The sequence below is a fragment of the Salvia splendens genome, chromosome 21 (genome assembly GCF_004379255.2).
Source record: "Salvia splendens isolate huo1 chromosome 21, SspV2, whole genome shotgun sequence".
NCBI lineage: Eukaryota > Viridiplantae > Streptophyta > Magnoliopsida > Lamiales > Lamiaceae > Salvia > Salvia splendens.
Genome location: NC_056052.1, coordinates 26856416 through 26881976, shown reverse-complemented (window position 1 = coordinate 26881976; position 25561 = coordinate 26856416). Strand labels below are relative to the sequence as shown.

The 25561-nt window shown below is 38.7% G+C and overlaps 5 protein-coding genes across 6 annotated transcripts; all 5 read right to left on the bottom strand.

Moving 5' to 3' along the window:
• Positions 1 to 1750: 1750 nt before the first annotated feature.
• On the bottom strand, positions 1751 to 9411 carry LOC121784503 (mitochondrial inner membrane protein OXA1-like). The gene is made up of 7 exons (XM_042182650.1): positions 9297 to 9411; positions 9066 to 9176; positions 8259 to 8570; positions 2463 to 2574; positions 2253 to 2354; positions 1917 to 1971; positions 1751 to 1837 (listed from the first exon to the last, which is right to left on the bottom strand). The coding sequence occupies exons 4-7, from the start codon at positions 2490 to 2492 to the stop codon at positions 1767 to 1769; spliced, it is 258 nt and encodes an 85-aa protein (XP_042038584.1). The 5' UTR covers positions 2493 to 2574; positions 8259 to 8570; positions 9066 to 9176; positions 9297 to 9411; the 3' UTR covers positions 1751 to 1766.
• A 4683-nt stretch (positions 9412 to 14094) lies between these two features.
• On the bottom strand, positions 14095 to 16200 carry LOC121783937 (putative RING-H2 finger protein ATL21A). Of its 2 annotated transcripts, XM_042182125.1 has the most exons (3): positions 15518 to 16200; positions 15325 to 15425; positions 14500 to 14624 (listed from the first exon to the last, which is right to left on the bottom strand). In XM_042182125.1, the coding sequence occupies exons 1-2, from the start codon at positions 16155 to 16157 to the stop codon at positions 15370 to 15372; spliced, it is 696 nt and encodes a 231-aa protein (XP_042038059.1). In that variant the 5' UTR covers positions 16158 to 16200; the 3' UTR covers positions 14500 to 14624; positions 15325 to 15369. The 2 variants fall into 2 exon arrangements, with proteins under 2 accessions (XP_042038058.1, XP_042038059.1); XM_042182124.1 differs by lacking the exon at positions 15325 to 15425 and having other exon boundaries at positions 14095 to 14624.
• A 615-nt stretch (positions 16201 to 16815) lies between these two features.
• On the bottom strand, positions 16816 to 17629 carry LOC121784577. Its single transcript, XM_042182735.1, has 3 exons — positions 17222 to 17629; positions 17091 to 17141; positions 16816 to 16971 (listed from the first exon to the last, which is right to left on the bottom strand). Exons 1-3 carry the CDS (start codon positions 17588 to 17590, stop codon positions 16831 to 16833), a joined length of 561 nt encoding a protein of 186 aa, XP_042038669.1. The 5' UTR covers positions 17591 to 17629; the 3' UTR covers positions 16816 to 16830.
• Positions 17630 to 17894: 265 nt separating this feature from the next.
• Positions 17895 to 22310, bottom strand: LOC121784456 (F-box/FBD/LRR-repeat protein At1g80470-like). The gene is made up of 4 exons (XM_042182590.1): positions 21501 to 22310; positions 21376 to 21438; positions 21138 to 21300; positions 17895 to 18343 (listed from the first exon to the last, which is right to left on the bottom strand). The coding sequence occupies exons 1-4, from the start codon at positions 22308 to 22310 to the stop codon at positions 17895 to 17897; spliced, it is 1485 nt and encodes a 494-aa protein (XP_042038524.1).
• Positions 22311 to 23956: 1646 nt separating this feature from the next.
• On the bottom strand, positions 23957 to 25561 carry LOC121784455. Its single transcript, XM_042182589.1, has 5 exons — positions 25534 to 25561; positions 24861 to 24897; positions 24624 to 24777; positions 24472 to 24550; positions 23957 to 24390 (listed from the first exon to the last, which is right to left on the bottom strand). Exons 2-5 carry the CDS (start codon positions 24878 to 24880, stop codon positions 23957 to 23959), a joined length of 687 nt encoding a protein of 228 aa, XP_042038523.1. The 5' UTR covers positions 24881 to 24897; positions 25534 to 25561.

The following is a 25561-nucleotide window of genomic DNA, read 5'->3' as shown; positions in this document are numbered from 1 at the left end:
CCTCACAAGAGAAAGAACATCCTCTTCTCTCTAGAAAGCCAAGTGATATCAGATTTCTTTTCACATCCGGTATATACCTGACACCACTGAGAGTTATTACAGCTCCATTTGCACCCCTCAACTTGACTGATCCGATCCCTTTTACAGAGCACACTTGATTATTTCCAAGGACAACGGATCCAGTGGTAACTTCATCTATATCATGAAACCACTCAAGATTGGGGCATATATGAAAACTACACCCCGAATCCATGATCCAAGTACCAGAAATTTCACCATCCAGTACATTCAACACTTCATGGACCTCTTCATCCTCCATCGCCTCTGCTGTATTGACAGCCTTTCCCCCTGCTTCTTGCTTCCTTTTCCAAGCAAAACAGTCCCTTTTCAAGTGGTCGGGTTTCTTGCACCAATGGCAAGATCGCGTCTCCTTTTGCCCAGTTGGTGTGCTTTTAAAATTCTCATGTTCTTTCTTGAACGGCTTCTTGTCTCTAAACTTTTTAATGTTGAGACTCTCCGCACTAGAATCCCCAACCTTCAACTCACTTTTCTGAAGCTCCTTTGCTCTCAAGGCGGTCTGAACTTCCAGAAGAGTGATCGTCCGATCACGGCCATACAAGAAAGCATCTCTAAATTGATCGAAAGTCTGAGGTAGGGCATTAAGCAATAGTATGGCCTTGTCCTCATCTCCGATCGTAACGTCGATGTTCTCAAGGTCATCCACTGCTTTGTTGAAATCTTCCAACTGCTCCAAGATTCCCTTACTTTCTAAGAACTTGTAGGAATAGAGATGCCGCTTCATGAATAACCGATTTGCGAGAGACTTCGTCAAATAGAGGTCCTCAAGTTTTGACAAGATATCAGCCGCCGTCTTCTCCTTCGCGACCTCACGTAGCACCTTGTCGCCGAGGCTAAGCACAATTGCACTGTGCGCCTTAGCCTCGATCTCTGCCTTCTTGGCAGTGGCTTTCTCATCCAGAATTCCCTTTTCTGCAATCTCCAATGCCGATAACAGACCTTGTTGGATCAACATCGCCCTCATCTTCATCTTCCAGAGGGCGAAGTCATTCTTGCCTGTGAACTTTTCCGCTTCAAATTTCGAAGCCATCGTTGACGCATATTCGATTCCCTTCAAGAAAAAAACCCAAAACAATTCAGCTCCACAGCCTATGAAGAATTCCCACAGACGGCGCCAATTTGTTGTGATGATTGTGATCGAATGAACTTGAATTGAGTAATCAAGATGAATCGAAAAAGAAATTTTATTGAATTGGGAGAGAAACGTGCACAGCTATAGTTGAAGAAGAAGAAAACATTAATGATGCAGTTAACTAACTAACGGCCTTTTAAAGTAAGTAATCCAACGGCTAGTTAGATCCTACGGTTGTGACTTAATCTCATTTCTTGAAGTAAATCCGACGGTCCCTGAAGCTCGAAGCTTGAGTGAGCTTCATCGACTTCTCTTCTTCTTCCAGCATTTGCAGAGCTTGATCACTTAATGTAGTTGAGTTATCACAGTCACAAAGATGAATTCAACACCGACAATTTAGACAAAAACATTGAAACACAAAAGGGTGATGATTTTTCGATGATAAAAATTTGGGCATAAATGTCCGCAAATCATGCTCCAAAATCCTAGCTAGCTAGTCTGTGAATCCACATCACCAAACCTACACATTGTTCAAACAACTTGGCCATATTGTTTGAAGAGACAAAATAACGACTTCAAAATACTCATATTTTTGGCCACTATAATTTCATGATGTCTATTTTCTAGCTGAATAAGGTATCTCCAATGATATCCCCAACAATTTCTGAACTCGAGGGTGAATCACAACTGAAAGCAGCATTATAAATAGATCAGAATTCATGTACAATATTTTCAAATTAAAAAGAAGAACAAAAAGAGAACTCACCAGTTCCATATGCTATTGAAAAGAGGTTAGAGGTGATCCAAGAATAGTATATAGCCTGCAAAAATATATGCACAATCTAATTATTCACTTCAATTTCATGAAGATTGTTTTAAAATACCAAAGAGTTAAACCATCATTACATAGATTATGATAATAAGAGATTTAAACATGCATACACAGCAGCACCACAATTAAAGCAAGCACAAAATAGCTAAGTAACGAATATAATGCTGTTCAATGCTATGTGTGTTATGTGTCAAATGGAATTCTATGTAAATATATGGGAATATTTTTGGATGCATGGGGACAATTTTTATGAGGGTGATGCACACAAACCGTGGGGAATCCTGCAGCAACAGCGCCAAGGTATATTACCGCAGCACGAGCTGCCATTGTACGAGATTTCATGTCCGGTTGCACATATCGTATTGGATCCAACTGAAGACGAATCAGTGAGAAATCTTAAAAGTGAGTTCAAGGGTGAGATCTCAAAGGAACAAAGTCGATGTTCCAAAACGAAGGATATGATGAGAGAAGTTAGCTTACTTCCATTCTAACCAAAAGTGTCAAAGCCATAAGGATTGGAAGTTGTTAAATCAGTAAACCATAATGTTCCACCTGTTGTAAAAGAGGGTACGTTTTTCACCATGCCTAAAACCTGAATGGAAAGAGATTGATAGAGTCATCTACGCAGTAGAAGATACAAGGAGCAGATTAGATAGAGATGTTATGATTTTCTTTTGTTATGCTGTTGGGATTTACGCACACAAGGCTTTCACACACTCAAGAAGATCACACACACACTCACTGTTGTATGAGATCACACAATGCAGAAACACACACACTCACACTTTGAGTATTGAAGATGATAATCTTGGAGAGAAACTGGAAAACTCTTTATTGATAAAACTACTCTAACTACATACACGGTTATGAGCTATTTAAAGCTCTACAAACAAGTAGCAACTGCTACTAACTAACTACAACAAGGATCAAGAAAACAAGAAGAATAACCGCTACACCTCGGCTAACTAACTGCTTCTTCCTTCTCGGCTCAGACCGAACTGGTTGCTTCTTCCTTCTCGGCTCATTCCAGCTCAAAGCCGAGCTTCCTTACCGAGCTTCCTTACCGAGCTTCCTTACCGAGCTCCCTTCTAGCCGAGCTTACCGAACTCCTTTCTAGCCGAGCTTACCGAACTCCTTTCTAGCCGAGCTTACCGACTTCTGCCTTCTTCTTCCAACTGAAATGAGCACTCCATTATTACAATTCTCCACCTGAGGGCTCATCTCAGTTCTTGCACAAACATTGATCAACTTCTTGCAATGATCAAACTTGTCTCTACCTAGAGACTTTGTTAGCATGTCAGCCGGATTGTGCAAGGTGTTAATCTTAATCACCTTCACTCTCCCCTTTTCGATCTCATCTCGAATAAAATGCAACTTTATGTCTATGTGCTTGCTCCTTTCATGAAAACCCGGATGTTTAGCCAAGCACATAGCTGAGCTGCTGTCACAATGAATCACCATTGTCTTTTGGTCAAAACCAAAGTCAGAAATCACTCCCTGAATCCAAAAGCTCTCCTGTACAGCTGCAGTGAGAGCTATATACTCTGATTCTGTTGTTGAGAGAGCAACAACACTTTGCAACCCTGATTTCCAGCTGATTACAGTTCCAAACATGGTAAAAAGATAACCTGTTTGGGACTTTCTGTTGTCCAGGTTTGCAGCATAGTCTGCATCACAATAGCCCTGCACAACCTCCTCAGATTCACCTTCCCAGCCATTGAACACAATCCCCCAGTCCTTAGTTGACTTCATGTACCTCAATATCCACTTAAGAGCATTCCAATGCTCCTTCCCCGGGTCTGCCATGTATCTGCTAGTCACTGAGATAGCATGAGCAAGATCTGGTCTTGTACAAATCATAGTATACATAACACTTCCAACCACACTAGCATAAGGGATAGCCTCCATCTCATCAGCCTCTTGCTTAGTTTTAGGGGCCTGCTCCTTTGAAAGCTTAAAACTCTGGGACAGAGGAGTTGATGCAGCTTTTGCATTTTCCATTTTGAATCTCTGCAAAACTTTCTCAATATAGTCAGTTTGCAGCATCCACAGCTTCTTGCAGCCTCTATCTCTCTGAATATGTATGCCTAGGATCTTCCTTGACTCTCCTAGATCCTTCATTTCAAAGCTTGACTTCAGATCTTGTTTAACTTTCTGAATTTCTGTCATAGAAGGCCCTGCAAGTAGCATATCATCCACATAGAGTAATAGGTAGGCAATGGGAGTCTTGCATGCCTTCTTGATGTAAATGCAATCATCATATTCTGACTTGGAGAAGCCAATCTTCTTCATCTGTGCATCAAACTTCTTATTCCACTGTCTAGGACTTTGCTTAAGTCCATAAAGACTTTTCTGTAACAGGCACACCTTGCCTTCTTCTCCAATCTTCACATAGCCCTCTGGCTGTTCCATGAAGATAGTTTCCTCTAGATCTCCATTTAGGAAGGCTGTCTTCACATCAAGCTGTTGTAGCTCCCAGTCAAGCTGATTCACCACAGCCAATAGGATCCTAATTGAAGTGTGCTTCACAACAGGTGCAAACACTTCATTGAAATCGATTCCCTCCTGCTGTGTAAAGCCTCTAGCCACCAGCCTTGCCTTGAACCTGACTCTATCCTTATCAGTGGTCTCAATCTTTCTTTTAAACAACCACTTACAGCTTACCAGCCTCCTTTTCTTACCATCTGTACTCAGCTTGAATTTGTCCACCAAAATCCATGTTTTGTTCTTGAGTAAAGACTCTATTTTCTCATTCATGGCTTCAATCCATCTTTCTCTATCTTTACTCTGCATAGCTTCTTTATATGTGAGTGGATCTGCGCCATCAATACTTTCAGCTGCACACAGAGCATAATACACAACATCAGAGAACTTTGTTGGTGGCCTTGTTTCTCTTCTAACTCTGTCCCTTGCAAGCTGATAGTCTCTGATAGAGTCTGATATAGACTCACCAGCCTGGTTGCCCTGAGTTGGAGCCTCTTCTTTATCTGAATCAGACTCACTCCCTGAGTCAATAACTCCACCTGCTCCTAGGCCAACCCCCACAGGCTCCACCTTGAAGAAATCACCCTCATCTTCACTGGAGTCCAGCTTATCTTTCAGGTATGGCATCTGATCCTCCAAGAACACCACATCCCTACTCACCAAGACCTTCTGCTTACCGGGCTCAATACACCAGAGCCTATACCCCTTAACACCCCTCTGATACCCCAACATAATACATTTCAGAGCCCTAGCTTCAAGCTTGCTTTGCCTAGCATGAGCATAGGCCACACACCCAAACACCTTGTACTTTGAGTAGTCACTATGAGCTCCATACCACATGTAATCAGGAGTTTCAGATTTCAGGGCAGTAGATGGGCATTTATTGATGAGATAGGCTGCTGTATACACAGCCTCACCCCAGAATCTGCTGCTCAAACCAGAACCAAGAAGTAGGCACCTCACCCTCTCTAGGATTGTCCTATTCATCCTCTCCACAACACCATTTTGCTGAGGATTACCAGGAACAGTCCTATGCCTCTTCATACCCTTCTCTTTACAAAACAGATCAAACTCAGCAGACAAGAACTCTAGGCCATTGTCTGTTCTTAAGCATTTAATACTTCTACCCTTCTCTAGCTCAACCTCCTTACACCATATCTTGAACTTTGTGAGTGTTTCAGATTTTTCTTTAAGAATATATACCCACAACTTCCTTGTATAGTCATCAATGATAGCTAGATAATACTTTCCTCCACCAATTGAACACACCGGTGAAGGCCCCCAAAGATCACTATGTATGTAGTCTAAAGGGGCTGTAGAAGAGTGAATACCTGTAGGATAGGGTGCCTTCTTAGCCTTTCCAAGTATACACTGCTCACAGGGGTTCATCTTGTTGAAATCTCCAGAGATCAGACCCTTCTTGATGAGTTCTTTCAAGCTTCCTTCAGCTGGGTGGCCCAATCTCTTGTGCCATAGCATTATGGAATCATCTGACACTGCATTGCTTTCTCCATCAACAGCCTTGGCCTTCAGATAATAGAGAATATGCTCTCTGTCAGCCTCCATCATCACTGCATCTCCGGATTTAACAAACAATTTTCCTTGACTCATCAATATGGTGAACCCTTTCTGCTCCAGCATTCCCAATGAGATGAGATTCCTCTTCACTTCTGGAATATACCTCACCCCAGTTAGGATCTTTATAGAGCCATCTTGTAGGCTTAGCTTTACCTTCCCTATTCCTCTGATCTGACAAATATGATTGTTTCCAAGAACAACCGTACCCGATGCTTCTTGAAGATCATGAAACCAGCTTCTATTGGGGCACATATGGAAGCTGCACCCCGAGTCCATTATCCACCTATGACTGACCCCACTGTCACTAATATTCATGAGTTGAGCCGGGGGATCAGCACTCTCCACACAATCAGATTGGTTGTGTCCCTCAGAGGCTATCTTTCTCTTCCATGCATGACAATCTTTCTTCAAATGTCCAGGTTTCTTGCACCAATAGCAAGCTCTGGTTTCCTTCTGAGCATCAGAACTTGAGGGTTTAGAGCCCTCAAACTTCTTCTTGAAGTTCTGCTTCTTGAACTTCTTCACATTCAAGGCCTCTGCAGCTTGAACATTGGAGCTTGCAGAGCCTCTGTTGGCTGTCTTCTGGAGTTCTTTGGCCATCAAGGCTGAATAGACTTCTGCATAGGTGATAGGTTTATCTCTTCCATAGATAATTGCATCACTTAGCTGGTCATACGAGCTAGGCAAGGCATTCAATGTGAGAATGGCCTTATCCTCATCTGAAATCTTGACATCAACAGATCCCAGGTCATCAATGATCTTGTTGAACTCCTCTAGCTGCTCAATGATGGACCTATCTCCAGAAAAACTATAGGCATACAGCCTCTTCTTGAGATACAGCCGGTTAGCCAAGGATTTGGCCAAGTAAACTTCATCTAACTTGTCCAAGATCTCCACCGCAGTCTTGGCTTCTTGAACTTCCCTCAAGACCTTATCTCCAAGGCACAGAATCACTGCAGAATGTGCCTTGAGCTGCATCTCCTCCATCTTTGCCTGAGCTTTATCATCAAGCACTGGAGCCTTTCCTTTCTCCTCTGGTTTTGCAAGAACTGCGGCCAAGCCTTGTTGAATCAAAACCGCCTTCATCTTCATCTTCCACAGGCTATAATCATTCTTGCCTGTGAACTTTTCTGCATCAAGCCTTGCTGCCATCTCTGAAACCGTTTGATCCTCTGCAAATCAGCTTCAATATCCCTTTCCCACAGACGGCGCCACTTGTTGGGATTTACGCACACAAGGCTTTCACACACTCAAGAAGATCACACACACACTCACTGTTGTATGAGATCACACAATGCAGAAACACACACACTCACACTTTGAGTATTGAAGATGATAATCTTGGAGAGAAACTGGAAAACTCTTTATTGATAAAACTACTCTAACTACATACACGGTTATGAGCTATTTAAAGCTCTACAAACAAGTAGCAACTGCTACTAACTAACTACAACAAGGATCAAGAAAACAAGAAGAATAACCGCTACACCTCGGCTAACTAACTGCTTCTTCCTTCTCGGCTCAGACCGAACTGGTTGCTTCTTCCTTCTCGGCTCATTCCAGCTCAAAGCCGAGCTTCCTTACCGAGCTTCCTTACCGAGCTTCCTTACCGAGCTCCCTTCTAGCCGAGCTTACCGAACTCCTTTCTAGCCGAGCTTACCGAACTCCTTTCTAGCCGAGCTTACCGACTTCTGCCTTCTTCTTCCAACTGAAATGAGCACTCCATTATTACAATTCTCCACCTGAGGGCTCATCTCAGTTCTTGCACAAACATTGATCAACTTCTTGCAATGATCAAACTTGTCTCTACCTAGAGACTTTGTTAGCATGTCAGCCGGATTGTGCAAGGTGTTAATCTTAATCACCTTCACTCTCCCCTTTTCGATCTCATCTCGAATAAAATGCAACTTTATGTCTATGTGCTTGCTCCTTTCATGAAAACCCGGATGTTTAGCCAAGCACATAGCTGAGCTGCTGTCACAATGAATCACCATTGTCTTTTGGTCAAAACCAAAGTCAGAAATCACTCCCTGAATCGAGTCGATCTATTTTCATAGTTAATTCCAAATAGGAGCCTGTTTATTTTGTTTAGGACTAAAGTTTCCTACGTTTTGACATGCTTCTAAACTGTCAAAAGTTTAGAAAGATGGATGCAAAACCATCGGAAACAGAGGGATCATGGAGTACGTAGAAATAAAGGGAATGTGATCTTACGCAAAAGAAAATACAAGAGGAATGTATATGTGAGCATGTCTGTCCAAGTAAATGAAATCGACCATATCTGCAAGACTGATATTTAATTACATCAGTTAATGCACGTCAAACAATCGAAGCTAAGGCAGTATGGTGAATGACATCCCCAACAATTTCTGAACTCGAGGGTGAATCATCACTGAGAAAACAGCATCATAAACAGATCAAAATACATGTAACAAAATAAAAAAACTAATAAAGAAGAACAGAAAGAGAACTGACCATTTGCATATGCTATTGAAGTGAGGTTGTAGGTGATCGCTAAAAAGTGCCCTGCCGGGAAAATAAGCACAATCTAATTATTCATTTCATGGAGATTGTTTAACAATACCAAAGAATGGAACCATCATTACAAAGATTATGATAACAAGAGATTTATATGCATCTACTCAGCAATTAAAATAAGCTCAAAGAGCTAGATAATGAATATAATGCCCTTTATGGCCTTATGTGCTAATGTGCTATGTAGTCATATCGAATTCTATGTAATTATAAGATAGTTCAGCAGATTATAGAAAACATTTCACTGTAATAAAAGCATGAAATGAAAAAATTGAAAAACACAGCAAGAGATCCTTGATAAGGTCTGGAAAGGAGATATGAGGATACTTCTTGGATGCATGGGGCCAATTTCTGATCAAATGAAGTAATTTGTAATAATTAAAATTGATTCGTGTCTAAAAACGTAGTAATAGATTGCGAGCAAGAACAAATTTAAGAAGATAAATTATTATTGTAAACACATAACGAGGGTGATGCACAACAAACCGTGGGTAATCCTGCAGCGCCAGCGACAATGACAGCTTATTCTATTGCGGCATATTTGAAAGATCTAAATTTGTGAGGTGTCACGTCTTCAATAAATTGAATTGGATCCAACTGAAGAGGAATCAGTGATACAGCTTTAAAGTGAGTTAAAGGGTGAGATCTCAATAAAGGAACGAATTCAAAATCAAAACGAAAGCCTCAGCAAAGATATGATGGGAGAAGTTAGCTTACTTTCGCCCTAGCCCAATATGTCAATGCGACAAGGATTGGAAGCTCCACGTAGTTAGGAGTTGTTAAATCCGTATACCATAGTATTCCACCTGTTTTAAACGAGGGTACTTTCTCCACCAATTCCAAAATCTGAATGGAAAGTGATTAATAGACTCCTTTATGCAGTAGATTATATGGATGTAGCAGATTAGTAGATTGAGTTGTCTGTCTATAGTTTATTATTTATAGGACTATGTGATACAGACCCAACAGTCATCCCAAAAGACTAGCCTGTTAGGAGAGAGAATCCATTTAGTCTATATAGACCACATCAGTTGTTCTCACAACCGTATGGGAATTGAGTCCGTAACATTCGACCCTCCTTTAAGGGCCAACGTTGGTCACGACTGATTCTTTACCAGGCCACCACTCTGAGTTCTCGTTGGTCACGGCCACGTTGGTCACAGCCAGGGACAATGGGGCATGGGGGGCCCAGGGGCCCCTCAACAATTATGAAAAATCACAGGGGTATTTTAGTAATTTCATACTAAATGCCCCAAATTGATTAAGTACGAACTGTGGCAGCAACTAATCGTACTTGATTATGGCCCTATCTTCAATTTTTTTTAACTTGGCCCAAATGGATTAATCAAGGTGGCCCAACACAGCACACCCAATTAATTAAATGGGTATCCTTCCATCGATACCTTTCCCCAATTCACATTATATTCACAATATATATATATATATATATATATATATATATATAATGTATATGTGGTGTATAATTGTATAAACAAATGAAATATAGCATATATTCATATATAATGACAAATGGACACAGTATAATGTATCATGATTTATGCATTTAATTATTAATGAACTTTGTTTCAAATTTTGAATGCAGGTATTTGTTGAAAATTGAAAATGGATCGATATTTTAAGAAACTTTCTCCTAGTATTGCTGCTTCATCTCTACGGAATCGTATGAGAGACCATTTATTGAATGATTGCTTAGTTCCTTATATTGAGAATGATGTGTTTGTTAATGTAACTAATGAAGCTATTATGCAGCGGTTTCAGAAGATGAAAAATAGAAGAGGAGTGTTATAGTATCATTGTATGGAACTATGTGTTTACAACATTATATATATATTATGTAATATTATTTATGTTTCATTTTATAATTTAAATTTTGTATTTGGACCCCCCAACCATAAAATTCTGGCTTTGTCACTGGTCACAACGGATCTGTAATATTCGACCCTCCTTTAAGGGCCAACGTTGGTCACAGCTGGTTCTTTGCCAGGCCACCACTCCGTGGGCCACCACTCCGAGTTCTCGTTGGTCACGGCCACGTTGGTCACAACGGATTCTTTGCCCGGCCATCACTCCGAGCGGTCCCAAATGCACTCGTTGGTCACGGCGAGTTCGTTGCCCGGCCACCACTCCGAGCCGTTTGGGCTCTCAATGAAATCACCAATTGATACAGACCAAACAGGAGAACTCATCCCAAAAGACTAGCCTGTTAGGAGAGAGAGCTCATTTAGTCTATATACCCCACATCAGTTGTTCTCACAACCGATGTAGGAATTGAGTCCGTAACACTATGTTTCCTCATTTTAAAAGTGTCAAACAGTTTAGAAAGATGGAAGTAAAACATGAGGAAACAAAGGGAGCATAAGAAATTTTATATAGAAATAAAGGGAATGTGATCTTACGGAAGCGTAAATAACAATCGCAGACATGAACAAGCATGCATCTTCCGCCCAGCCTGCATTTTTCAATGACTGTAATGGACATGATCTGCAAGACAATATTCAATTACATGTGGGAAAAAGGAGAGAAAAGTATATAGCCTCACTCATAATCCATTATATTTGTTTCAGCATTTTGAATGTAAAATTGTTTCCAATGTTCAATTTTCTATTCTTTCTCCTTCTGTTTCTTTGATAATGGCAACTTTGAAAACAGCACAATTGTGTGTATAGTCATGAGATTAGGAGTTGCATCAAATACTACATCGAAAACATCAATTTCTTGGCACAATCATGCACAATAATCTATCTATACAGTCATATTACAAAACACTACTCCATATGTTGAGAACACAATTTAAATGGAAATCCCCAAAACATGCATAGAAATCGGGTCGAGAACTTACTCATTCGGATTTTGGGAAAAACGTTGCAGCTTACGTACATCAAAAGGAACTGACATAAGACGCACAAAAAGAGCTACCACTGCAATTGATGCCCACCTAATAAAAATTCCAATGAGATGACTTTGCCAACCACAATCAATCCAGTTACCAATTTAAAACGAAGTGTTAAGTACAGGAACCTCTGAATGCATAAGTCGAGATTGCCAACATTGTTTCCGGATATCAGAAAATTGCTGAGCATCTCAGGATTCTTATTAGCAGGCAACTGTTCACGGTCGCTCCCACTAATGTGTGAAAGTGAAGGCGAAAATTGCCGGTGTTGTTGGTAGAAAATCTTCGATCTAGCTATGATGCTACGCCTGTAAGCCATTACTTCCGCGTCCTACAACAAAAAAGCAACGAATAAAAACAGTTGAATATAGATTCAGTTGAACAGTGTAAGCTTAAAACACACATCAAAGGTCTCATCTCATTTATGCTATTTTACACTCTACTAACAACAAACAGATCAAATTGGCAACATTTTTATGCTTCATAGTTAATAAACAATTTCTGCTGAGCTTAACAAAAAATTACTAACAACTAACAAAAATAATTTACGTTTTACATTGACTAACGAAAAATTTCACCAGACACCGTACGCATTATCCAAAATCACTCATTCACAGTAACACTTCAAAATATCCCCAAATGTGTATCAGCTCAACTTTCACAAACAAAGCATGCAGACATTTAGTTTTTATTTTCACACGTTTCGAAGTGTGACATCGGATCGCATCTCAGGAACAAAAAAAAAACTAAACGGATAAAATAAAGGTTTTCATGCATATCTTCAACGGCGTTTATGATCTCCAAAACAAAGTGACATGCATTTTACATAAACTCAAAATAAAAATCTTACTAAGTTTTGGAATCGGAAATCAGCAGCGGAGAAGCAAGTTTTGGTGGTGGAGGAAAAGGATTTAAGTTGTTTGAGATCGGTAAATGTAGATGTTGTGACTATCCAATTTAAGTAACAAACTCCTATTCTTTTGGTCTTATTTGTTTGTCCATCGCCTTCATTATGTGTTTGCAATGATAATTTTATCCTCTTAAATATGTTCTAGCTCGCAAATTATTAGTACTACGTTTTTAGACACGAAGAGTTCATTTGATAAGAAATTGGCACCATGCATCCAAAAACTGTTCTCACATCTCTATTCAAAAACTGTTGGGGATTTCATTGACGACACCACAATCAGCTGGAAAATAGACATCTTGAAATTAGAGTGACTAAAAATATTACTCCTAGTATTTTGAAAAAAAGTTGTTTTTCCTCTTCAAACAATATGACCACGTGGTTTAAACAGTGTGTAAACTATGATTTTGAAGCGTGAACTGCTTTCCCCGATTCCCTTTTATGTTTCATCGATTTTGTTTTAATTGTCGGTGTTTAGTTCATCTCTCACACTGACACATACAAATACGATATAATACGAAATTACATATGAGTTGCATGTTATCCTTGTATGGTAATAATATGAGTGAAAATATGTTTTTATATAATTTAGACCATCTCTACTAGAGATATTTTTGTGGGTTAAATTCATCACTCTACGTTATGCAAAATAAGAAATTAAATGTTGCTATAGGTTATAGCAAGGCATGCATATAGAAATACAGTAACACATTCAAAGGAAAATTAATAACTATTGCATGCATTAATGCATTGCTCGTTAAGGTTACAGTGCAGGCTTATCATCGTTAAGGGCAGGCTTTTTATTCAATCTTGTTGACAATTGAAACTAAAAATATAATATATAACTGTCTCACATCGGTGTCAAGAGAAAACTGAAACTAGTATATAAGTCTCATGGCCCCCTCCTCCTATCCCCAATTGGTTTTAGGATGGAACCCATGGATTTCTATCATGGTATCTGAGCGGGTCGCCGACTGTGGGTCAAATTTAACTGATCCAGCAGTAAATCTGGGCCGAAACCGAAAAAATGACTGACCCATTAGTATAACTGGGCAGAAAATTTGGGCCAAGTGGTCCAACCGATCGAAAAAAATTGGACCGATTGTCCAATCGATTAGAAAAAAGTCCAACCCCTCCAAGGTTCACCTTGAAGGGTTTAAGGGATTGAAACTAAAAATATAACATATAACTGTCCCACATCGGTTTTAAGGGATTGAAACTAAAAATATAACATATAACTGTCCCACATCGGTGTTAAGAGAAAACTGAAACTAGTATATAAGTGTTGACAATTGAAACTAAAAATATAACATATAACTGTCCCAGATTTCTATCAAATCTCATTTCAGTTTTGGATCCATTTTTTGTTTTTTTATTACTATAAATTCTCTATTCAAATACTAAAAATATATCTTAAATTAAGAAGCGAAGTATGTTTTGGTGGATATGAGACATGTAAATGTTGTGAATATCCAATTTTAAGTAACTACTTAGTTCTTTTTGTTGGAGATGTGAGATAAAAAGAGCATGAAACAAGGAACATCAAAACAAAATTAAAGTTATGAAGTGGTGTGGAGGGGGCTTGAGCCCCACACAACCGATATATATATTTTATAGAATCTTCAAATTAAGTTGAATGTTAGCAAAAAAGGTTCATCAATAAATAAAAATTGCCTGAAAATAAATTCTTATAGAAATTCTACAATTTGTTTGTTGGTTTAAGATAAAACTTAGTTTGGAGTGTTGGACCGTACTTCATATACTAGTATTTTTTTACTTCATATTTTCAATATTAACATGTGGATATATTTCAAGAAGGGTTAATTCCTAGTCCTACACACAGGACAAGAGCCGTTGAGCTTAAGCCACTCGTCTACACATTCTGCATGGAAATAGTGGTTGCATTCTGGAATACTCTTTAGAGTCTCCTTTGGTTGGTAATCGGACAAGCAAATCGGACAACAGACATCGCTCGCTTTGGGAAGCCTACGGCTCTCTCCTAGGACCATTGTTGGGTATGAATTTATGGTGGGCCCATCGAGGCCGCTCGCCGACCTTATCACCGGCCTTTGGTCGGAGATTGTCATCGGGAGTTCAGACTCGAGGCGGTGCCGGAGGTTGGAAGGCTGAATCAAGCCGCAAGCATAGCATGTGATCCCCATAATACATAGTAGTCCTGGTATTCCAAGTCCAAGTATGATTCCATATTTCGCACTTGTTGAAAGAGCTGTACCAAACATACCATAGTTATAACTTTAGTTTTATTTGTGAACCAACCACTCTCTCTATAATAATAATAAAAAATAATCTATTGTTTTTTTTTTTGTAAATGAACATAAATTTAAAGAGGGAAGAGAGAGGGAATCATACTTTTGGGAGTACTACAAATTAGGCATATCTCCGCAACATTAGATTATCAACATGGCCATAATTAAATTAAAAAATAAATTTAACTTTTACTCCACTAATCAATTGTCTAACAAGAATGGTCAGAATCTTCTAATTTAAAATTAGTACTCCTAGTTTTCTTTTGGTCAAAAAACATGTTTTCTTGCATGTCAATGATGTCATCATACTACTACTATAAAATAACATGTTGAAGTGGAATGGTGAGGTATTTTGTCTAATGATATTAATCTTTTTCTAACAAGAGTCCAAACAGTTCTTCTCATACTTATGCTAATAGTCGAATTTCCGTGTCATTTCCACCTTACAAAATTTTGACTCATTCTAACAATATTATAGTAACTCACTAGAATTTTGAACAAAAAAAGTTTTCTGAAATTTTTTATAATTATGTGAAAGGGAAACAAACACAGCTATTAACATGTTCAAATTTCATTTTTATTTTATTTAAATTTTAAATAAAATCCTTTCACATAATACAAATCAAATAAGTATTTAGAAAATCTTTTTTCTAAAATCACCTGAAATTCGATTTTAAATAGAAAACTACTCCATATTCTACTAGATTACGAAATTTGCCCGCAGGGGCGTAGCGCAGTTGGCAACGGAGGGGCAGATTTTGCTGCAACGAAATTAATACATTAAAATATAATTAATGAACAATATTCACTTCATTAAATTTAAGATCTAAAAGTCGAACCCAAAATTACAGACCTGATTTAGAACGGCGGAAGCAAGCAACGCCAGAGCCCTCTCCATCCTCCTCCTTCAATCCGCAAATACCGCCCTCATTTTCACAATTCCAGCACACCGGCACGTTCCAAAGCAGCTCCAAATCATCCCCCAAATCCAGCGGCACCTCCACGCTCTTAAACCTCACACACGCCGCCGGCACCGGCGCCGCCGCATCCGACCTCATCGCGAGAACGGCGCCCAGGCAATACAGCGGCGTGAATAGATTCGGATCGAAATCGGTGAAATCGGAGGAGCAATTTAGGAAGGCGTAGCTCCTCTTGTAGGTGGCGAGGAACGGCGACCCGGAAACCGAGAAATTGAGGATCCGAGCCGGCAGGCACGCGTTCGGATCGTCGATGTGGATGATCTGAGTGGCGTAGTCGATGCGGTTCACCGCGAAGGAGCCGGAGTGAGGTAGGGTTAGGATCGTCTGGCTTTGTGAGTTGCAGCGGAGCTCGAAGCCCGGTAAGCCGCAGCTAGGTGATTGGCGGCTCGGTAGAAAGAAAGGGAAGCGGATCTCCGGGCCGAGAACGGCGTCGCAGAATTGGGGATTGCATGGAGCTGCGGAGAGAGAAGGGATTATGGAGAGTGTGAGGAAGAGTGTTGCTGCTATATTCATGTGGTTTTGTTTGGAGGGAATTTAATGATTTTTTTGGCTTGGGTTTTTGAAGATGAAATGAAATCCACATTAAAAGAAAAAAATAAGTTTGTTTTAAATTGTTTTTAAGTGAAAAGAGTTGGAACATTTGAATGTAGTGATGATGTGGACTATTATATATTTATATATTTTAAAGTTGGAATTAAATTGACCAAGCATTCAACGACGTGTTTTGGAAATATAGCTATAATAAATTCCAAGTAGAAGAACAAAAACAATTAATCTTGTTAAACTAGGGTAGTAGTAGAAGACTCGTAGTCTTTTCGTGATTTAGATTAAATAGTCCAGGCATTCTAGTTTTTTATAATGAATTTTGAACTTTAAAATTGATCTATAAATTCTTAAACTATCAATTTATTGGATAAATAAATGACTTCGTTTCGGTGCCTTCAACTTGACCTCATTTTAGTCAATGTCCGATAAAGCATATAAACAAGAATCAAAATATTAAACAAAATAAAATAACTGAATTATTTTACAGAGCATAGGTTCGTCAATTTTTTAGTTACGAATCACATACATTTTTTAGTTACGAATCACATACATCACAGTAGAATGGTATAGATAGACCGTATAGTGATATAGACCGATCTTTTTTAATGGAATCAGTCACTTTAAAGGTGCGTCTTTGGTATCACGTAGAGAGATTTTGATGCAGTAGACAATGGAAGTGGTGCATAGCCATCTGATCAATAGATGGACTATATCGCCCCGTGTTGTATGCCGGAGACTCCAGCGCTTGTTGGACACCGCTGCATAGTGCTGTGTCTTCGTCCTGCATCATCGTCACTTTTTATCACCCCTTTGTCTCAACAAAAATGAAAAGAAATAAAACGAAGATGAAAACATGGAATCCAACATTCTAATATGAGCTGTTGCTAAAAAGTAGCGTACCTGCACTCTTTCACTGTCTCGTAAGCTCTCTTCGATGAAATCGCTATCACCCTAAATAACAAGATCTTAATAGTTTGTTCAATCTAATGCATGGTTGATCCAGTGTAAATATAACAAGGAGTACTACATACCGCAAGAGAAGCATCTAAGAAGTAGTCGAAAATCACTTGGCATTTCCGAGGCCCCATCGGTCTATTTCTTGCTGAATCGCCACGCCACCGCTGCCAATCATCAAAAGGAGGGTCTGGGTCTGGGTCTGGCCATGGCGGAGGAAGCGCGACGTTATGCCGCCGCTCTGGGTCTGGCCATGGCGGAGGATGCGCGACGTTCTGCCGCCGCTCCATCGCGTCGAAGCGCGCCTCCACGCGTGCAAGCGACGCCAGCAGATGTTCGAACGCCATCGCCGTGGAGTCCAGCGATCCACTCGACGCCGTGAATTGCTCAAGGCCGCGTATGACTCCGGCGAAAGTCACAACTCCCGATTCCGTACGGCTCCCCATTCGATTCGACAAGGATAACCTGAGATCGTCAATGAAAGCACCAGTTGATAAGGGTCCCTTATCACGATAAAAGGCAGTCGCCGGAGCTTTGCCGGTCGATCAAACCAAGATTTAGGATTGCAAAAAGATAAAAGACGATAAAAGCTAAAAAGATAATTTCATATTTCTTGATTGGAATAGAAGAATACAATATCTCCTATTTATAAAACTATAATGACTTAGGGAATAAGAAATAAAGATACTACGAATATATGGAAAGATATGTTAACTAAATAAGAGAGATTTGGGGATATTCTTGAGATATTCACGTATCATTTGCACATTCCCAAGCGACAGCAGACTCGTATCTAAATGAGGTAAGCAACGGAGCAGAAATCTCTCTCACTTTATAAAAATCGATGATTTCAAGAACTCGAAGCTTTGGAGCCTTTATAACAAGGCCATCCCAGGAATACTTGATCAGAGTAAGCTTCTCCAGCTCCGGGAGGCCGGAAAAGGGCTCCATGCTGATGTCATTATCGTCGAAGACCAAACGGGTTTCAAGGCGAAAGGTTTTCAAATTTGGTAAAGATAAGCGTCCGGGTACTTTAACCGAGCTGCGTAACTGCCTGAGCTCGAGCTCCCACAGCGTCTCGCAGGTGAGAAACGCTGCGGGAAGCCTCAGCTTGTGTTTGGTGGGGGCGTGGAGGCGGAGGGATTGAACGCCGTGATTGATGGCGTAGAGCACGCTTTCCTCCACGAATTCCCGGTCAACTTCGTAGGAATAGGTCTCGTGATGTGAATCAAATTGTACATTTTTATTCCCCTAACTTTACATGATTTATATAGTTTGATGCTTGCAAAAGTATGTTTTGTGGTGTAGGAAGAGGAATGAATGGTGAAACAAGGAATGAAGCTCGGATGTGAAAAAGTTGTGCGAAAATTCCAGCAAGTACAAGAAATTGGCCACCCGGCCGGGTGATTTTACAGTTGTAAAATTCTACCCGGCCGGGTAGTTTATTTTAACTATAATTCCAGCAATTTCTCGGACAGTTTCATGATGGAAAAGGAGAGAGAAGAGGCGGTTTGGCTGGGGAAAAAAACAAAGAAAATAAAAGGCTGCAGAAAAAAAAAGGAAAATGGATTGATGGGACGGTTATAAGAGCATTGATTATTAAACAGAGAAAAAGGAGAGGGGAGAGGGGGAAGAAGTGACGTTTTTTGGTAGAGGGAAAGAGAAAGGAGAGAAAGAGAGGAAGAAGGTCCGGCCTACTCTCCGACGATCCGACTCCAAATCCTAACTCCACTTATCAAGAGCTTGAATCCTACGGTTTTAATTGCAAATTCACCATGTGTTTAGGCTAAGCTCTCATTGTTGCTCCAAGTTGTAATCTAGGCTTGTACGGATGTTTTTACACCATCAATATCATATGTTTGTGTCCTACAATGTGCTTAATTTTATTCACTACATTTTTGGCTAATGATGTAGTGATGTTAATTCTTTTGCTATCGTCTCTTTAACATAGCTTAGGATTGATCGTTTGTTGGTATGCTATCGATTTAGAACTGTTCAGGTGATAAATTGATAGTGGATTAGGTAAGTGATTATAGTAGACGATGTTCGTTCCCGCGCATCTGCAGGAATTAAATGTCGTTGAAAGTTGGTTCATGGAACAAGTGTTCAGCTGACTGTGAACTATACGTCGTAGACATGTTCAGTGCACGCGATTAGGTTGATTAATTAATCCCAAATATGTGCTCTTAATATAGGTGTAGAACAATACAAGCTTACTGAGCAACTTGGAGTGACATCTTTTTCCTATTTGAAAAGTCTTCCTTAATTTGTAAATTTAGTTTTTTTTAGTCTTGTTAATTCTTGTTAAATAACATACGCCTCCCTGTGGTTCGACACTCGAAGTACTACAGTCGACTCTGTACTCTTGCAGATAGATTGTAATATTAGAGCTATTTTATTAAATTTGTGTGTTAATAATCCATTAATATAAAAGCTCGAAAATTACACATCATCTCGCCGTCGTCGAATGAGAGGTGGAAGTCGCGGACGGCGGCTGCAGCGTCGCGGCGAGAGAGAAATTGGGAAACAAGCCCGGAGCGGATAGTAAAAATTTTTAAGTTGAGGCAGCAGTGGCGGGCGGTGAGGCTGAGGTGGAAGCGGAGGCCGGGGAGGAGACGCCACAGGTTTTCCCATCTATTGGAGAGACGCGTTGTCTCAACGGCTTCAAATATGTCGATTTTATCGAGGATGAGAAGAAGAATATCATCGCAGAGTTGGCTGATTCGGTCTTCCTCCATTGTTTAACGTAGCTCTAATACAAATAAATAATTAAAAAAAACTTTAGAAAAATAAAAATACTACTACTACTAATACTAATTATAGTAAAGTATGAAGATGCTCATACCACACTGTGGTGGTCGGCGAGGCCAACGGCGGGCACAGGCGGGACGTCGTTGAATGAAACCAATGGCTTGAAAGAGAGTTTAAAGTTATAATTGGATGACCGAATAATATAATTAACAAAAATAAATTAAATCAAGTAAGATTATTATTCTAATAATATTTGTAATTTAGGTAACAGAATAATTACAGTTGTTTTCATATTTGCTAAGGAAATAAGAATCGCAAATATGAAAACGAAAAATAAATTGTAAACTATAGAGATATAAAAAATAATGAATTTTTGAGAGAGATTGAATGGATTTTATTTCTTTCTTTGATGAATCTTACTTTTCGTGTATTTATAATGTAGAGGAATATAAAGATGTTAAAATAAATCAAATTCTAATATTTAAAAAAATACAATAAAGTTCCCTTCCGTGTTTGCACTTGAGGGCAGTCAAGTTTCATATTCTAAAAACAAAGTCAATTTTTTTTCTATTATTATTAAACCGTCAAACTAAAATGTCAATTTTAAGAAATTGAAGGGTTGGGAGGAAATCAAAAAATTATTATGCTTATGGGTTTGGTAGAGGGCTCCACGCTCTAGAGACGGCACCACAAGACATTCGTAGTTGGCTTTTTTATGATAGATTAGGTATTTCTTATATTCGTTAAGTTGTTTCGAGTTTACCCGCAGTTTCTTAAAAAAACATTATTATGCTCTAAAATTCATTCATCATGATTCATTTGTAAACATGAAAGACGAAGAAAATTTTAAAAAAAAAGTACAGAAATGACTAATAAGTGACAAATATTTTTAAGACAGAGTCAAAATAGTTGAATGCGTAAATTCAATGTCTTCATCATCGTCATCAGAATATTCAGAATATAATTCTGATAGGAACTAATACCTATCGGTTATCTGAGAAGCGAGAGCGCGTGGTTTCGAGAGAGTTTGGTTTCTCCCTCTCCATGAGGGAGAAATCGTAAATGAGATAATGATAAATATTTTATTTAATAAAAGACTCCACGTCAACTAAACAACAAATCATAAAATAAGCTAAATAATTATCATTATTCAGCTTCCAAAATAAAGTAAAAGTCTAAGTCACACAAAATTTTCATAGTTATCTTTATTTTAGTTGGAAATCTGCTCAACAACCACCATACCCGGAGGAAGCTTCACCTCACAACACAAAGTCCCCGTCAAATAGTTCATTACTCTCCGAAACACTGTGCGCATTTTGTTACGCCCTTCTATCATCTTGAGACACTTCATGTTGGGAAATGGGGGAGGAGTTTGCTCATCGGGACCACCATAGCATTCAAGAATCTATCAGTTTCAAACAACCATTACCATATACATACATACATACATGTAAGCCATACTATTAGTAAGTAAATGTACCTTGAGAGTGTCCAATGTCAATGAAACTGTGGTAGGGTAGCGTTCCGAAATTGGTGAAGCATCCTGACAAAGTTGGTTTGCATATGACGGAAATCGTGTCCAATGTCATGAATGTCTAAATGGACTTGTTCCAACATCGGAAGATTCAACTTTTCACATTCCCAAGCATCAAAAGCCTTGTAACTAAACGAGGTAAGCAACGGAGCAGAAACCTCTTTCGCTACAAAGGAAATAATACAGGTGATTTCAAGAACTCTAAGCTTTGGAGCCTTTAAAACAATTCCATCAGCTGAAAAGGTTTTAAGAGTAAGCTGCTCCAGCTCCGGGAGGCCGGAAAAGGGCTCCATGTTGTTGTCATCATCGTCGAAGACCAAATTAAGGGTTTGGAGATGAAAGGTTTTCAAATTTAGTAAGGATAAGCGTCCAGGGAGTTTCACCGGGCTGCCCTGTAACCTGAGCTCCAGCAGCGTCTTGCAGGAGATACACGCTTCCGGCAGCCTCAGGTTGGGGTGGCTGGGGGCCCAGAGGCGGAGGGATTGAACGCCGTGGTTGACGGCGTAGAGGAAGCATTCATCCATGAATTCCCTGTGAACACGGTAGCCGTAGATCGTTGGCTGGTCTAATGGGAATTCGTCGAATGAGATATGGAAGTCGTGGATGGGGGCTGCGGCGTCGCGGTGAGAGAGGAATTGGGAAACAAACTTGCGGTGAGATTGCAATTGGCGATCAGACTCTTCTACGAGAGAGAAATCGGGAAGCAAACTTGCGGCGAAGCTGAAGTGGAAGCGGAAGCGGAGGGCGGAGACGGAACGCCACAGGTTTTTCCATCTATGGGAGAGAAGACTGGTTGTATTAACCGCTTCAAATGTGTCGATTTTGCCGAGGATGAGGAGAAGAATATCATCAGGGAGTTGGCTCATTCGGTCTTCCTCCATTCTTTAACGTCAAGAGATGGAAGAAATAAAAACTTTAGAAAAATAATCTAAAACGAAAATTAATTTGTAAAAAGAATAGTGGTATAAAAAAGGATGGATTTGAGAGAGATTTGGTTGGATTTTATTTCTTTATCTAGTAAATCTTCTTGGAAGAAAGTTTAGGAAAATAGTACTATTTCTTTATTGGATTAATCTTACTTTTTGTGAATTTATAGTAGTAATATAGAGGTACATAAAGATATGAAACAAATCAAATTCTAGTATAGGAGTAATATTTTTCAAATAAATCAACATTTTTAATGTTTTTGGATTGAGACGACCCTATTTCTGGGACAAAATTTTGATTTACGAAATGAGGAATGGAGATTGTTAGAACAAAAAAGTGGAGTTGCTATTGAAACATTTAAAAAAAAAAAGATAAGTACTGGAGTACTAGAGTTTGCAAAATTATCCCAAGTTGTAGTATATTTTTCGATCGACCCTGTTATAGAAACTAACAAATGTTGTAATAAATTTTATTACTAATAAAAATATTACAGTAATAATTTTATGTAATAAGCAAAGTGGCGGAGGTAATGACCGGCGACGTCGTGGAGAGGCGGGGCGTGCACCCGGCCTGATAGCTTGAAAGAGAAAGTTTAGGAAAATTATATGACCGAATATGTAAATATAATTAACAAATATTTGTAATTTAGGCAACAGAATAATTAGAGATGCTGATATTTTAGTAGTGTATACACTAGTCATTTTTGCCGAAATAAGAATCGCAAAGATGAAAACGAGTAAGGAATCTAGATATGAAAAAGAGAGGATTTTGAGAGAGATTTGATAGGATACTAATTAATAACTGAGGAGGAAAGTTTAGGAAATTAATATTTTATTTTTATATTGGATGAATCTTTTTCGTGGTTGAGGAAGAAAAACGCGCATAAAATTGAAGTCTTTGGTTTAGATATCAAATTATAATTATTAAATGTTGACATTTTTGAAAAAAATACTGTAAGGTTTAGACATAAATTTATAAATAAAAAATAGTTGCGAGAATAGAATTTTAGGATACTTATTAAAATTTTATATTAAGTCTAGTTTGTGTTTTGATTTTATTCAAAAAAATTGCTCAAAAAATTTACTAGTATACTGGGATTATAGGATATTTATTAAATTTTAATTTATTAAGTTTAGCTTGTGTTATAATTTATTTAAAAAATTGCTCAAAAAGCTGTAATTAAAGTGATCATTACCCTAAACAAATTGGAACTAGAAACACAAGAAAAATTGGAACAAAGGAATGTTCATATATTATTGTTCAAAACAGATACTCTTCCATTTGACAACAATGGACTCAAAGAGAGTGAGTTTAATTTTTAGTTTTTTACACTCTCATTCAACACGGCAACGATGCAACTACACTCGTCTCAAACTTGTAGAAATTCAAATAAGAATTTCGCCAATATATTGCACAAAACAAACCATCTAGATAAATTAGCATAACATTCAGAAACGACAGAAAATAAATCAAAAAGAAAGAAAATGTAATACCACAATCCAGCCAAGTCAAGTCAAAGCAATTGATAAAAAACCCTAATAATAGTCATAGATAAAAATAAAACATGCTGCAACAATAGATCAAAGGCTAGTCTGTCTAGCTAGTAGCGAGATAATTGCCCTTGCCCGAACACAAAACGCGACTGCAGAGGTCGATATCCATATCCATAATCATAAGGCTCCGATAGCGGATGTGCAGGTGGTTGTCCATAACCTTGATGTAGCGGAGGTGGTTGTGGATATCCATAAACTCGATGAAGCGGAGGTGGTTGTGGATATCCATAAACTCGACGAAGAGGAGGTGGTTGTGGATATCCATATCCTCCTCCATAGGGATAGGGAGAGGGACATTGAGGTGGATTGCTAGTTACAGGCTTTGGAGCTTCCTTCAAGTAAAGATTGCTGGAGCACTGTCCGGCCTGCATCGAAACAAGCTCTATCGGTTCGGATCTGCGTATCCTCCGCATCAGATTATTCGGTTTAGCAAATGCACTTATTTCCACTCTTCCATTCTGGTACACATTCCACTGCCTCACTACACACACACAAATATATGTTTAATTAGGGTTTTATTGTGAAAATGAATTTGGGACATTTGAATTAGGAAAAACACTACCTGCTCTGCAACTAAGGCGTAGTTTCCTTAACGACTTTTCCCATCGTCCATCATCAAGATCCACTTGTAGGACACAATTCTGCAACAACAAAAAAAACCCTAAATCAAACCCCCCAAAAAACAGTGTTTCAATGTGTGTATCGATTAATTACCACAAAATCTTCTTCTTCTTCTTTGAAAACTCGCATTGCTTTTAAGCACAACCGTCTACAAAAACCTCCAAACATCATGGCTGGTATTTGGTGTACGTCCCTAAACTGATAATTATTCTCCAATCTGCTCACAAACTCCGTATATGTATAATCCCTGACTCAAAACAAAATTTGAATTCGCATAAAATTTTTTATCTGAAAAAAAAAGCCAAAGTTGAGGAAGTAAAAGAGTTTCACCTATTTCCTGCTGGCTGCATGGTTTTGTTGTGGAATTCTGCAGAGATGGGATTAAAATACAGAAAACAAGGAGAATTGTTAATTACATATTTTTTACCTAGACATTTCATATATATGAAAATAAAATAAAAAAATCAAATGATATCCTAGCAAAAATAAAGAATAAATTAGGCTATACACATACATATTAACAAAAATAAATCAAATAAAATTATTCTTCTAATCATATTTGTAATATAGCTCAACAGTAAACTTGGTATACATCCTAAACTGATAAACATGAAAATTGAATTTGAATTCACAGAAAATTTTATTTCTTAAAAAAAGACAAATTAAGTTGAAGGAAGTAAAGCACATGTAGTTAACTTCTTAATTCTTCTTCTCATTCTTTATACAAGATTTAAAACGAAAGAAAAAGCATTCGGAAACAAGAAAAAGCTAGCATGAGTATGTACGAGATTATAAATTACACTAACAAATCACATCATCAAAAGTAGACAGCGAAAAAAAATACTCCAAAACCAAAACTGGATAATTTTATCAATTTCATGAATTGAAAAATAGAAGGAAAAAAAATCCATGAAGAACTTCGGTTGAAGAAAGAATAACGTAAACTACATAAATAAACAAATCATAAATTTGTTGATGTGAACCAAGAAACCAAAAATCTTACCTGTTAATGAAGATGAGATATGGTGAAG

Bases quoted from the DNA above. Each gene is read 5' to 3' on its own strand.
- LOC121784455 (XM_042182589.1), bottom strand. From the start codon at position 24,880: ATGCAGCCAGCAGGAAATAG. The intron at 24,551-24,623 runs GTAATTAATCGA...TTGTTGTTGCAG, and splicing joins AAGAAGAAGAAGATTTTGTG to AATTGTGTCCTACAAGTGGA. The intron at 24,391-24,471 runs GTAGTGTTTTTC...GTGTGTGTGTAG, and splicing joins ACGCCTTAGTTGCAGAGCAG to TGAGGCAGTGGAATGTGTAC.
- LOC121784456 (XM_042182590.1), bottom strand. From the start codon at position 22,310: ATGGAGGAAGACCGAATGAGCCAACTCCCTGATGATATTCTTCTCCTC. The intron at 21,301-21,375 runs GTACATTTACTT...TGAAACTGATAG, and splicing joins TGACATTGGACACTCTCAAG to ATTCTTGAATGCTATGGTGG. The intron at 18,344-21,137 runs GTATGGTGGTTG...ATTCCTACGAAG, and splicing joins TGAGGTGAAGCTTCCTCCGG to TTGACCGGGAATTCGTGGAG.
- LOC121783937 (XM_042182124.1), bottom strand. From the start codon at position 16,157: ATGAATATAGCAGCAACACTCTTCCTCACACTCTCCATAATCCCTTCT. The intron at 14,625-15,517 runs GTCTGTAATTTT...TGTTTGGTACAG, and splicing joins CTTCCGCCGTTCTAAATCAG to CTCTTTCAACAAGTGCGAAA.
- LOC121784503 (XM_042182650.1), bottom strand. From the start codon at position 2,492: ATGGCTTTGACACTTTTGGTTAGAATGGAA. The intron at 1,972-2,252 runs GTTTGTGTGCAT...ATATTTTTGCAG, and splicing joins TTGCTGCAGGATTCCCCACG to GCTATATACTATTCTTGGAT. The intron at 1,838-1,916 runs GTGAGTTCTCTT...TGCTGCTTTCAG, and splicing joins TTCAATAGCATATGGAACTG to TTGTGATTCACCCTCGAGTT.
- LOC121784577 (XM_042182735.1), bottom strand. From the start codon at position 17,590: ATGGGGAGCCGTACGGAATCGGGAGTTGTGACTTTCGCCGGAGTCATA. The intron at 17,142-17,221 runs GTATGTAGTACT...CTTGTTATTTAG, and splicing joins TCTTAGATGCTTCTCTTGCG to GGTGATAGCGATTTCATCGA. The intron at 16,972-17,090 runs GTACGCTACTTT...ACGATGATGCAG, and splicing joins GAGACAGTGAAAGAGTGCAG to GACGAAGACACAGCACTATG.